The sequence below is a fragment of the Orcinus orca genome, chromosome 10 (assembly GCF_937001465.1).
Source record: "Orcinus orca chromosome 10, mOrcOrc1.1, whole genome shotgun sequence".
NCBI lineage: Eukaryota > Metazoa > Chordata > Mammalia > Artiodactyla > Delphinidae > Orcinus > Orcinus orca.
Genome location: NC_064568.1, coordinates 95,891,691 through 95,905,938, shown reverse-complemented (window position 1 = coordinate 95,905,938; position 14,248 = coordinate 95,891,691). Strand labels below are relative to the sequence as shown.

At 43.9% G+C, this 14,248-nt stretch overlaps 1 protein-coding gene and 1 long non-coding RNA gene across 8 annotated transcripts in view; both read right to left on the bottom strand.

Annotated features, from left to right (window-relative positions):
• The window catches only part of LOC125965553 (uncharacterized), a 943,317-nt gene extending 939,949 nt beyond the window's left edge, over positions 1-3,368 (bottom strand). The window contains exon 1 of the long non-coding RNA XR_007479582.1: positions 705-3,368. This is a non-coding gene — a long non-coding RNA (uncharacterized LOC125965553). The remainder of the gene's footprint in view (positions 1-704) is intronic.
• Positions 3,369-4,278: 910 nt separating this feature from the next.
• Positions 4,279-14,248, bottom strand: part of TBC1D7 (TBC1 domain family member 7) — a 142,894-nt gene continuing 132,924 nt past the window's right edge. For 5 of the 7 annotated variants that reach the window (XM_033434896.2, XM_033434895.2, XM_012534368.3 and 2 more), the window contains exons 5-8: positions 13,582-13,719; positions 7,511-7,656; positions 6,104-6,233; positions 4,279-5,071 (exon numbers count right to left, since the gene is read on the bottom strand). In XM_033434896.2, the coding sequence (XP_033290787.1) occupies positions 4,985-5,071; positions 6,104-6,233; positions 7,511-7,656; positions 13,582-13,719 (501 nt within the window). In that variant the 3' untranslated portion in view covers positions 4,279-4,984. Of the gene's footprint in view, positions 5,072-6,103; positions 6,234-6,377; positions 6,534-7,510; positions 7,657-13,581; positions 13,720-14,248 lie in introns of those variants that run through there. The other 2 variants (XR_004485188.2, XM_033434898.2) reach the window with 2 other exon arrangements.

The following is a 14,248-nucleotide window of genomic DNA, read 5'->3' as shown; positions in this document are numbered from 1 at the left end:
CTAAACCAATGTATTAAATGTGGTAGAAAAGACACAGAGTACCATGGAAGGAAACAAGCCTAGGGCAGAAGCCAAGGGGCAGAGAGTCGGGAGGGCTTCCTGGAGGAGGGGATGCTTGAGCTGAATAGAGATAGGAGGATGTAGCCCTGCAGTGGGGAGACAGTGTTCCTGACCAAGATGATACCAGCATGCCCAAAGATGGGTGGGGGACAGCACGGTTTCAGGGAGAAAACACATATGAGGAACTACACTAGGTAAAGCAGAAGTGTGCAAAAGGGACCAAGACACAGGCTGGACGCAAGAAGCCTGCTTTTTAGAGGGAAAGCACATGGAGTTTAATTAAAGTTCGAGACCACCAAACCAAAGACTCCTGAACCATTATGCATGAAACATTACAGAAGCTCAGAAGCAGGAGAAGGCACGTGTGTGCAGCTTGGAAATTAACAAGGGGCAGTTTCAGATAGGCCTTGAAGCCCAGGGCAGATTCAAACAGAGGCAGAGCCTGGCCACAGGCTTGCAAACCACGCTATTCGAAATTGTTCAACATTCCTCAGAGCTCTGTACTTCTTTTTTTTTTTTTGCGCGGTATGCGGGCCTCACTGTTGTGGCCTCTCCCGTTGCGGAGCACAGGCTCCGGACGCGCAGGCTCAGTGGCCATGGCTCACGGGCCCAGCCGCTCCGCGGCATGTGGGATCCTCCCGGACCGGGGCACGAACCCATGTCCCCTGCATCGGCAGGTGGACTCTCAACCACTGCGCCACCAGGGAAGCCCTGTACTTCTTAAAGTGCTTTCACATTAAGCTCACCTGATGCTCACAGCAAGTTGAGGAGTAAGCAATTCCAGTACCTTCCTGAAGGTAATGGGGAAACTGAGCTGCAGACTGAGTGATCTTGGGTCACAGAACTAACGGGTCAGTGCGGAGGCTCAGACCCTCCCCAGCGCCCACCCCTTCCAAGGCTCTTTGTCACTCTTGCATGAATAAGAGAAGGGGACGAAGACCCATGCATTGCAGAGTAACTCCAACTTTCCTCCAGAGCTTCTGGGCAAGCCCAGGTCACCTCCACCCTTGTGTGGCAGCTCAGGAGTGAGAGGTCCTCTTAAAGACTGAGAAAACAAAATACATACCTGTTTAATATGTCTTCCCTGCATGATTACAAGCTCCAACAGGGCAAATACAACTTAGCAATTAAACTCAGTACCTGGGCCATTAATGCGAGTGTGTTCAAATCTATTTCATGATTGAATGAGAATGAAGACGAGAACAAGTGAACCACAGAGTGGAAAGGGGAGAGAGGAGGTGGGGACGCAGGCCTGCCGGGGCATGGACACGGCCTTCTGACAGAAGCGAATCATCCGAAGCTCTCCTCACTGCCACCCTCACAAGCCTTCATGGCATTAAGCCCGGGGGGGCGGGCAGGGAAGGGATACCAACATTTCCAACAAGTACCCGGTGGCTACTTGGTAAAACTCTAGGGAAAGAAGGGTGACAGGAGACGAGCAGAAAGAGACCAAACAGGAGGGTCAGAGGTTAGCGTGAGCTCCAGCAGGCCCGAGCACCCCTGTATGAGTTCCTGGTAAATGACCAAGTAATCCCTAGGCTTTAGGTGTGATGCTGAGGTCTGAACCCTGATCGCCTGCTGTGCTATCCTGCTGGAGGTTCTGCTCGGTCGGGACAAGCTTCTTGAAGGATTTTTTCCTTGTCCTCTGATCACGTTCTCCAACCCCCCTCTGGGTGGTGGCCCTACAGTGAGACCAGCCCCGAGTGAGGAACTGTCACCTCACCTAGCAAGGAACCGCCCACTCACTTTTTAACCTCCATAGGGCAAGGCTGGCAGACCAAAAAGGAAAGGGAGTGACTGGTGAGGAAGGCAGTGAGGGGCCGGCACCCCAGCCTGCCCTGCAGGCCTCCGGGAAAGTTCCTCCCCCCCTCTGTTCACATCGCCCTCCTCCTCCACCCACCCATCCCTGGCCTCTTCAATCTGGCCTCCTGCCAGGAGCCACGAGCAGTTTCACTTGGCACAGATTCTAGAGGAGAAACAGCTCTTTGTTCCATCCACCAGAGGAAAAGGTCCCCAACTCCTGCTACAAAGACACCTTTTCACCTGTCAAGGCAAAGAAAAGCAGCCTCTAGGCCTTCCAAACCCAGAACACCCAGCTGAAGACAAAAGCTGCTTCTCCTCTGGGACCACTGGAGGATGCAAAAGGCAGAGGCAGAGGCCCTGCCAGCCATCCACACCCCTAACCCCTCCCAGAGGCTGCCTCGGGCTGAAGGACGCCTCAGCGCTGCTCACAGAGGCCATCACTCAGGCAGGAGATTGGACATAGTCCTGGGCACACGTGCTCTATTTTTACCCTCCCCATCCTCAGAGACTTCGCTCCACACTCTGCACTTTCAGGGAGGAAAACTAAACCCCCAGTCACAGTGGGGAGCTGACGACCACAGGGCCCAGGGTGATGCTGCAGCAATTCAAGACGAGGCCGGCTCGTCTCACACCCAGAACAAAAGAGGATGGAGGCCTTCAGAGCTCTTTCCACACATCACGGGATCTGAGGGTTGCCCACAGTTTTCAGGCAAACTTTCCATTAACAACAACAAAAAAAAGCACTTCATGCTAATGAACCCTGACCTCATTTCCTGAAGTGGCCTCACACACACACACAAGCCTGCGTGTGTACAATCTGTCAGTTTGATTTGTCATCAGGCAAAAGCCACACACACCCACCCCAACCTTCCCTGCCCTCAGATCTAGAGCTTCTCTCATCTATGTTTAAGGCGACGCTGTAAGAAGGAAGAACTAGAAACTCAACTTAGTAACGTTAAATCCCAGTTTTCCGAGGCAGGGGGAGAACCCCACATATTAGCCACCACAGTTTTGGCCACAACCGAAACCCTGGGTTTCTGCAGTATCCGGACAAAACGTCTCGAATAAAGGGAACGTGGGGCTATTTTCATCAGGAGCTGTGCTTCTCACAGCACGCAGTGAGCAGAAACATCTTCAAAATACTGCACTCTCAGTAAAATAAAATTCTGATACTGAAATGGAATTGGATCCTCACCTCCTCTGTGTCCCTAGAGTGCCTTAAATTCTGCCCAGATGGAGCCCTTTCGTTGTCTAAGGAAAACGCGTGATAATCAGATTGACAAAACAAAACAAGACCCAAGACCCACACCCTATAGCAGACAAGGTTTTGCCAAACAGCAAAATACTGCATATACTGTACTTGCAGAATATTTAATTTTCTATCCCTCAGCAGTGGGGCAATAGTCTTCCGTTTTGGCTCATCTGGACCCTCACCAGAATTTTAAGCGGAACTCCAGCCCCTTCGGCCCCCTCCCCGCCAGGTGCACTCCCTCCCTCTCCCCCCACCTCCCCCCTGCTCTGTGAGGCCTGCCCCTGCTTCTCCCAGTGCCGAGGTGGGAGCCAGCAGTTGGGATTCACTAACATCACTTGACCTTATAATCTTTACCAAAAAGTTGTGCAAACTTTTATGGTTTGTAACCATATGTGGCTCGTAAATTAGATAGAAGTAAAGCGCTTATGACTTCTGTGAATTTCACATAAACCCCACGTTCACTCACTAGGTAGCGGACAAGTGCAGCAGGAACTCCTCGCGCGCTTTTGCTCACATCTCCTACTGGATTCAAAGTTCTTCGGGGCAGAGGCGATCACTGGATAAATGTAAAGTATTAACTGTAAGCACAGTTTGCTTTAAGAAGTTTTCTTATGAGTGTATTTTTGATTAAAAAAATTTTAATACTTTTGGATATGTTACTTTACACATGGGCCAGCTGGTTTCAACAACTCCGTGTGCTCTGAACTCTCTCTACAGCTATTTTCCACATTAGGCAGGGACTGAACTCTCAAGAGTGAGAGCTCCATAATTCCATGTCTCCTCTTTTTTGGGCAGAGGGATGGGGGCGTGGAGAATCCAACTCACCACTCTGGGCTCCTGCAGGTCTGACAGGTGCATGAATCAGTTTCAAACAAAGGGCCGCGTCTCACTCACCCAGCTCAAAGCCTGCAACTGTTCAACCAACAGTTACCATCAGGGGACGACACGGCCGGGGTGGGGCGGGGGGGGCATTAGCTATTAACCTGAACCTGCCCTTTCACCCATTCCTATTCCGGGTGGCAGAGTCCTCCCCAGATGCTCACCCAACATTTAACGGCCCATCAAGAAAAAGCAAGAGTCCAGCAAAATAAACAAGTCCTCTCTTAGCAGGTAAATTTAGACGCATTTTGTTCAGTAATATTTCACTCCAACTGGCACAAAGAGAAAAAAAAATGTAAGGCCTTTATTTAAACCTATTTAGCAAGACAAAGTCTCAGAAAACAGATTTAGATTTCAGAAGATTTAGAAAGTCTGCTTAGATTTCAACAGGTACTGTATCAACAGAAGCCGATTCTGAGTTGTCAACGTAAGGAAGCTGTTTGTCATTCCAGAAATAGACCTTAGAAAGTAACTAGCTTGGTGCTAAGTAGAGAGGAGCAGGGCAAGCTTGGTTACACCCTGCTTCCTGAAGCACCCACCCACCCTGACTCAACTGCTGTACAAGCTGGGAGCTATTTTCAAACAACGCTTTCAAAATGCTGTTCAGAACAAGTTCCTATTGTATAAGCACAGGGGACTATATTCAATACCCTGTGATCAACCATAACGGAAAGGAATATGAAAAAGAATGTATATGTATGTATAGCTGAATCATTTTGCTGTACAGAAATTAACACATTGTAAATCACCTATATACTTCAATAAAATAATTTTTTTTAAAATGCTATTCAGAGTTGAACTCTGTAGTTCTGTGTAATCAGAAGATGCCATTCCACAACACAGTGACTCCAGGTATCTTAAATAAATTTTGCTGGGAAAACAATTACACTTTGAGTACCAAAGTGAGAACCCTATTATCAGTTTAGTAGATCATGTCCCAAAAAAGCCCTCTGGGCAGGCCTGGCAGACTGTCCACAATGTCAGGAATGTTCAGGCGGAGTGGACCGGGGTCCCGCAGTGTTTGTGCCATAAGTCGATGGCCTTGCTCACAATCGCATCCGAGCTGTCCTGGGGGATCTGTAAACAAGCAAACCAATCTCTGAAATGTGTTTCCGACTTCAGTATCTCCCTCATTTTCACTCTGGTACAAATCTCATTTCCACTGGAGTTTTCACCATTTTTCAGAAAGCGATCACACAGGAGGCTAGTGCCAGGATCTGTTTCATGCGCCACCTGAGGCCGCAGCAAGGAGCAGTCGTGTCATACCGCCTAGGGTCGAATCCTGCACTGCCCACTACTTGTGGACTTCTGGGCATTATCTGAGCTCCCTGGGTTCAGATCCCCGTCTCTAAAATGAGGCAAATGATAGCCGCAATTCACAGGGCTCTTTACCGGGTTACATGACATAATTCACAAAAAATACTTAGCAGTGGCCCTGGCACCGTGAGCCACTAATTATTACAACGATGACGGTTCTTTGATCCAACATACCTTCACTTAGTACTTATTTACTGGGCCACTGTTCAACTGTTAACATTGACTGATTAAAATATATAGATTTGGGGTCCAGTGAAATTCACTCACACCTAAGTCTCTTTACTTCCACCTCTTCTTGCCTGGTTAAGGGTATTCTAAGATACAAAGACGGGGAAAAACAGATTCATTTTGACCCTTTTCAACATGCTCTAAGTTTACATTTCAGCACATTAACAAATCCAACTGGCACTCTACCAGAGATAGCAACAGAAATGAAAGGACTTACAAAATCCCTCAAAACATCAGGTTTCCTTTTCCAGCAACAAAGATCAGTCACCCTAAAGTAAAGATCTCACCCCTTCCTTTTCTTGACAAACCTCCTAGGGGTCACATCAGGGGATGAGACTCCAGTCCCAGGCGCATACACTCATGGAGACTTGCTGCTCAGACCACTGACCCCAAAGGACAGCACTACAATCCACAGACCAACTTGAAACTTCCAGGGGAAAATTGTTTCTTATGATGTAAAAGTATACTATGTCTCTGAAATAATTTAATGCAATAGAAAAATCTGGCTTGCTAAACTGACTTCCCTTCTAGATTCAAAATTAAAACAAAACAAAGTACACTTACATTTTCCAGAAACTTTGTTATCTTCTCTGCACCGTTCAGTGCCATTACTTTTATTTTAAAGGTTAAGAGAATTTCCACAGCTACAAAAACTAGTATCTTACAGGATCCACTTATGACTTTATCCCAAACCCTGCAAAATAAAGATATAATCAAATTATGAGTTTGACGTTTATGTTTATCTAAACAGCTCAAATTTCAAAATTAAATCAAATTACATTTTCTTTTAAGTACCGTCGTCCCTCAGTATCCCCAGGGAATTGGTTCCAGGACTCACTTGCTGTGGATACCAAGATCCGTGGAGGCTCAAGTCCCTTGTGTAAAATGAGGTGGTACAGTCAGCCTTCTATATCTGCAGATTCCACATCCAAGGATTCAACCAACCACAAATTATAAACACAGCACAGGATCAGCTGAATCTGCAGATGCGCATCTGCGGATACAGAGGGCTGAGTTCGTGAGCTTCAGAGAAGAGCTACGAAGAAATCATCACCAAGGAAAACAACACAGATCAGCCGTTTGAAATCTATTTCAGACACAATCAGCAGTGGAAGGAAAGAAGGAACCATGGCTAGAAAGTATCAATATTTGCTCTGCTAGGAACTGACCAGTATGCCAATTCCCTAATGTTTCGAAACTGACATTTTCGGGCAGGAAAGTCCTAAACCAAAGCTTAGATTTTACTAACATTTTGTAATGTTCATATAATCATTACATGGTAAGGAACAACAAAAGCAGCAAATGAAATGATAAATTCAATTTCATTTTCCAGTGGTTTAAATTCCTTAATTAAGGAGCCAACGGGAGCCAACTGAATATACTCTAAAATAACTATTCTGATAACTCCTATAAACTCTTACAGTTGGTATTATTCTATACATGCCAAATGCATTGTCTTGTAATGTCCTCTGTACATTTACCTTTCTCCTCAACTGCAAAGTTGTGGATGGGGTGATCCAGGACACCGAAATACCCGTAACACGTCTGAAGTTGATGGAAGAGCTGAGTTTGAGTCTCAGGTCTCTCACTGCCTTCAGCTACTTTAGAAATACACATTTTCTCTAGGACCTGCTCCATTTCTGGAAAAGCCCACATATACTCCTAGAGACTATTTCACACGGGAATATTGAACAGCATCGAACACATTGAGGGCCTTCAATTTCTCTAACTGTATGTTGTAACATTTTTAATATTTATATTAATGAGATATTTCTAATGTTTCTAACTTTATATATAATAAGCAGAATCGTGTGTTGTTATGTTAGCTGCTGGAGAAGTCAGCATCAAATTATTGTATTGTTCTAAAGCAAATTCATATTCCAAGATGATCACGTTAAAAAAAAAAAAAAAAAAGAACACAGGATTTTTCTGCCTCTGAGCCTGCAGTCCATATTTGAAAGAAATACTTGCCTCTGTAAGCTGGATTCAGGCAAGCAGCCGGCGAAACATCTCTTGAACCAGAGATCATAGGGAAGTTTGGACACTGCAGAACTCGTCTTCAGATGACTCAGCAGTCGGCTATCTTCCAGGTTCAAGTATTGTTCAAAAGCCTTTGGCTAATGATTAAACAGGAAGAGATTACTCAGTTCCTGTGACATAATGTTACCTGATCTTACAGCCTGTGATGGAAAAGTTTACATGCTGAACACAGGAAATGCTAGAAGACAAAGCTTCAGGCGCATTTAAGTCACTGGGGAAGCAGCAGTTTCCCAGGTCAGAACTAACCAGAGGAACCAAGCGTCCAGGACTAAGGGGTTTCCTGGGACAGTCCCAGGCTAAAAGGAACCGTTAGTCACCCTAGTTAGTCCCAATTGTGCTAGCCAGATTCGACAACCGAAGACAAAAGCCCAAACCAAAACTCAGTTGCTCTGGGGAGCTAAGAAAGGCCCGCGTTCTGGCTGCTCTAGGGCAGCAGGTTATACGTTCAGGGAAAGGACAAGGGCTAAGACCAAAGAAACAGAGCGGGACTAAAGCGAACTAGGGACTAGCGGGACAGGGAACTAGGAAGAATGGAGATGAAAAGGCCCAGCAGTCACTGATGCCACCTACGCTGACCCACGTGGAGCACGCTCTGCACTTGGCAGCTACAACAGGGGTAGCTCTGTCCCCAGCAAGATGTGCACAAGAATTCCGGAGAGGTACAGGAATAACACAGGGGGACAATGCTCCAGGGTTCCGTCTGGCAGCCTCTCCCATGTACGGTTACACAGCAGCCAGCACTAGAAGACTGGGGTGGGAGCTAACAAAGCCGGCTCCCAGACGGGTCTGCTGTATTTACAGGGTTCTCTGGCAAAGCACGGATCCTAAGGTCAAACCCTCAAGTCTGTACTCTCTATCCAGAAGGGCACAACCAGATCCCATATCACCTGGCCAAATGCAATTTTTTTTTTTAACTAAATATCTGCACCACTGTACTTCTGCCAAAGAGGCAATTCATAACCTTTACAATGTCCACTGTAGCCAGACACTGCCACATATATAGGGAAGGGAGTAAAAAGCAAGATAGCTTTATTACAGTGTGTTATAGTTAGCTCTTTGCAGCTCTCTCAACCAGGTTGGAAGCTCCTTGAAGGCAGAGATGCTATGATGGGAGTAAGCAGAGACGATGGGTACATCCAGGTGGGAATCCTAACCCATATACTTAAGAAGCCAGAAGGAGTTTCCCAGGACAGCTGATGTTTGAGCTGGCCCACGAAGAAGGGATGGGACTTGGCCAGACAAAGAGGGCCACGCATCGATATCTGGTCCAGCTTAAAGGAGAAATATCCCTAAATAAAGAGAGCTTCTAAAAAAGGAAAATGCCAAAACCTCTATAGGAAAAAAACGCACATGGCTCTAACCCATATGAAAAGATGCTCAGCCTGGCTATAATAAAAGAAATGCAACCTGAAACTATAGTAAGGTATCCTTTCTCACCGATCATGCTGGCAAGAACACATACCAGGTTGGCGAGGCTATAGGGAAACTGGTGTTCTCATCTGTTGATCATGAGTATGCAAAAGGGTATGAGCTCTACAAAGAGGAATTTGAAAAAACCTAGCTGAGTAACATATGCCTTTACCCCTTGATCTAGGTCAATTCATTTCTAGGAAATCTATCCCCCATATATACTGGCAAATATACAAAAAGATACATGCACAAAGCTATTCACCTGTTATAAGAGCAAGAGACTGGAAACATCTCAATTAGCCAACAATAGAGGATGGGTTGAATAAACTAGGATGGAGTGGTATGCAGCTGTGAAAAGGAATAAGGAATGTCTCTATATACTGCTCATGGCATAATCCCCAGCATATATTAGGTTAAAAAATAATAAAGCAGGGTGAAGAAAAACGTGTATCAGATGCTACTGCTAAATCTAAGAGGGTGAATATAAATACATATCCATGTGTGCTTTTTTTTTCTTTTTAGTGGAAGATGACATTTATACTGCCTGAAATTTTTAGGACACAGCAAATGGTAGAAATGGTAGATGTGATGATTTTATTTATATTTTACTGTAAAACATTTAGGTTATTTCCAATATTTCCATGACTCTCATAGACTTACTTTTAAGGAAATAAAGCATACCTCAACAGAAGGCAAAACCTGGCAAGAGATTTAACCACCTTGAGAGGAATTTATATTAAACTTAAGAAGAGGCTGCTAATAGTATTCATTAAAAGAAAAAAACCCTCTCTTTAGGACAGCTTTTAAAAATTATATCAATGGCAAGGAAAGAAAACTCACTTACTTTAATGACTAAACACAGTTAAGACTGAGATGGCTTAAAGGCAGTCTGATCTGAAGAGAACAACAGAGACCTTCCATGTCACACCACTGAAGCTGGCCTCTACTCTCCTTGGCAATCAGAAGCCTCATCAAAGAGAATTTCCAAAAGCTTGTATGGAGAGGAAAGCTGTGATGTAATCCTATAGATCAGAACACTACAACATAAAGGCATCATCACCAGAAATATTCTTTTCTTTGGATGTCAAAAGGCCGTCACTGTCTATCATGTGCACATTTCCCCAGGATTATGAAACAACCTATGCTCTGTGATAAAAAATTTGGTAAAACCACAAAAGATGACAGACAAGATTTTAGAAACTAACAAAAAGCTAGGCAGAAGAGATCTAGTATACAACAATAAAAAATTTTAAGCAGGACTAAACAAGGTTTAACTAAAGACAGCTTTTTTTAAAACTTGACTTTAAAAGTTTAAGTCACACACACAAAAAAAGTTTAAGTCACTTGATGCCTAAATCAAATAGCAACACAAAGGAAATTTAGCTTTTCTGATACATTCTGAACCTTAAAAAAAAATTTGCAACTATAAAAAAACTATGTGCTAGGCACTATAATGTACATGCGAAAATAAACCCCCTTTTCTGAAGATGGGGAAATTAAGGTTCAGGGGACATAGGGACATTACGTATCTTGCCGATTCTAAAATGCATTTCTTTAAAAAAAAAAAAAAAAAGCTCAAGGCATTTTTGAAAAAGAACAATAAGAGGGAAATTTCCCTACCAGCTATGAAAATATGCTAGGAAGTTAAGGTAAGTCATATGGTACTGGCCAGGAAACAGACAAATACCTTGATAGAAAAAAAAAAAAGGAGCCCAGAAAGAGATAAATATATATATAAACCTAGTACATGATAAAGAGGGCATTACAAATCTGTGAAGAAAAGAATGAACTGACCAACAGCGTAAGTAGTAGTTCTACTGCTTATTAACTGTGTGGCCTTGGACAAGTTACTTAACTGCTCTGTGCTTCAGTGTCCTCATCTGTAAAAACAGATGTGTTAAGATGAAATAACTCATCAGCAAAGCAAATTTAGTCTTGGTTGGCATGAATCATGTTCTCAAACTGTTGACCAGAGCGAGGAGGAAGAGGGCGGTGGGGTGCTGGCTGAAGCTGTGCTGCAGTTATAACCACAAAAGAAACAGTCACGTCTGCGTCTGATGCCAGTCACAAAGGTAAGTCCTTCGCCAATTAAAGAACTAAATTTTAAAATGTTCAAATATTTTTAAAAGTTAGAAGCTTTTTAAAAACTCGTTTTTAAATCTCGGGATTAGAAAGGGCTTTCTAACTGAGATACAAAACAGCAGAAGAAATACTGATAAATCCAATGGTATCAAATCTTTACATCTTTACACAACAGGGAGAAATATTTTCAGAGAAAATATTTAACTTATTTAACAAAGGATAAATATCCAGCATCCAGCATATAGCAATAACTCTTACCAAAAAAAAGGAAAGACGGAAACAAAATAGAAAGGTAGACAAATATGATGACCAGTAAACATACCCAAAGCTGCTTAACTTCACTCAAAAATGAGGCAACGGAAATTAAAATGGGCTACCATTTCACTATCAGATTGGAAAAATTTTAAGAGAGTGATACTATCAAGTACTAGCAATGGGGTGGAAAACAGGAAATCTCATAAACTGTTGGGGGAAGCAAAACCGGTACAACTTCTGGGTAAGTAACCTGGTAGTTAACAAATTTAAGTATGTCTCTTGCAATTGAGCATCTGTTGTATAGGTAACCCACCCTAGAGACACATACACACATGGGAACACATCACGTACACGGAGTGGGACTGTCAGCATGGAGCCTTTACATTAAACTGGGGCAAATTCTTAACAGAAAATACTATGAGAATTTTTTAAAGTGGTTCTAAATGAGCGATCTCAATCTTAGCCTCATTTCAGAATCACTTGGAGTTTTAAAAAAGTAGAATTCTGGGGCCTCACCCCCCTGAAGATTCTGATTTCATTGGTTTGGTCATTTTTAAGAGCTCACAGGTGGTACTAATAGGAAGTCAGGACTGAAAACTACCTATGTGTATTGACATGGAAAAGCTCCCAGACATTAATTTTTAAAAAGAATTGTAGGGCCGTATGAACAGTATGATAATACTTACATCTTAAAAAAATATATATATATGTTATATACATATACACACACGTGTTCATGGGAATGCACTCGCAACCTCATCCATTCCAATGCACATAAAATAGTCTAGACAAATACACACCAAGCTGATGACAATGCCCACGTCTTAGAAAGTGGGGGAGGGGAGGTGCTGGTGCAGGTCTGTAACACTGGATTCATTTGGATTACTTAATACTTCGAGAATGTATCTGTTACTTATGTTATTAAAAATAATGAATTTTTAAACAAACTATCAAAATGCTACTGCATTTACTCCAATAAGAAAAGCGAATCACAGTATGGTTCGCACCTCTTGATTTAATCAGGCAGCTAACATTTCATTTCCATATGCTCCAAGGCCATGCTTTTATTTTATTGAAATTAAGTGAATTAAATTTCAAAATTCTAAAATCAAATTTTACTTAATGCAAGTACATAAAAAACACTCCTGTTCAGTGCCCTGGGAAACGGAGGGCCGAAGAGTCTCGCCGACCACCCTAACGGACACAGCAGGGACGGATCTCCAGGGCTTGGCTGACCTGTGCCCCGCACCTGACCCTGCGTCCTGTACACGGTTACTGCTTTCAACAGAATTTCCAAGTGAAACAATTCAATGACTTAAGAGAAAAGACTCGTTTTTATAAAATGAGGGAAAACACTGGGCAGAGAGAATGGCAAAGGACCCCTGGCTTGTGCTGGTGACACAAGCGCTGGTCTCCAGATTCCCAAGTCAGAGTGTACAGACCACCGGCTGCCTTCCTCACAGAGTCCCGACTCTAATGTGAGATCACAGTGTGCCCGGCTAAAACGAACCGACCACATTTCCCAGGCTCCACTGCAAACTGGGGTGGCCTAGTGACACAGCCCTGCCCGCCAATAGTCATGCAGAAGGCAAGTCTGTTAAAGGGGGACAGGCTGGCCTGGCTTGTCACTTCTCCTCCTTTACTTTCATCTTTGCTTTTCCCTTCCTGCCTAGAACAGGGACGTCATGGCTGTCACTCCAGCATCTATCATGGGATCACGAGGGGAAGGATCACACCTAAGAAGGCTAGTACAGGAGGACACGAGCCTGGGTTCCTGGCCATACAATGGCTGTGGCACCAGCCCTGGGCTGCCTTGCTTCCAGACTTCTGCTTACATGAGAGAAGACAAAGTCTCTGTTACTTGGGCTTCCCATTCTACACAGCCAAACTTAAACCTTAGTACAGACGGGTAGTTCTAGCTAAAGTCAGGGGATTCTGGATCAAGATAAGGAATACCATAGAGCGGGGGGGTGGGCAAGCTACAGCCTGCAGAGGCCAAATCCGGCCACAACCATGCTTTTATGTATTTTGTGTGACAACAGCAGAGCTGTGTGCTTACACCAGAGACATACACACCCAGCCCACCAAGCTGGAAATATTTACCATCTGGCCTTTTACAGAAGGTATCTGCTGATTCCCACCACAGAGGGTCCACGCATAATTGTAGCAGCACCAGGAGGTAAAGGCCATTTCCTGAGGACCCCCATCACCATTGCTCACGCCCACCCCAAAATAGCCATAACATCATCCCTCACCAGCTGGGGTAGAAAATCCCGGTACTTGTTATTCAGTTGGTTCACAAAGCATCGGGTGAGCCAGTAACAGTCAATGCTATCTTCCACCATCTCTTCCATGGCTTTAGCAATGGCAAGAAATACTTCATCTTCTGGTTCCTGCAAGATTAATAATAACTCTCAAGAGGGAGGTAGAAGAGAGAAATACAGAATTCTTTAATAATAATGAAGTCTTGCTCCCTAGATTCTGAAGGACCTGCAATAAATCAAAGTGGGACCAAAAGCGCACAGTCCCTCACTAAAAAGATGACCAAGGGGAGACGAGGATGAGTAACCAGAGGAACCCGAGTCAGCGCTGCTTCTGAACACTCAGCTTTCAAGCTGAACGTTCAGAGATTTTCCAACTTCTAACATGAAGGCCAAAGAGTCAACACAAACCCTAAGCAAGGGCTGACTCTACACCCAAGAGTATTCTCTGCGCTGGAGGAGAATTCCTTTCAAACAGAAGTGATAAACAGCAAACAACTGGAGACCTCTGTCAATAATTTGCAAACATTAAATGACCCCAAAAGGACTAATAAGCATTTTATTTCAAAGCATTCATACATAGCTTTAAATTTTTGTTCTATCTTTAAGCACCTAAAAACCTAAAAATGACCCTAGAATCAGAATTTTAGGACTTTGAAGA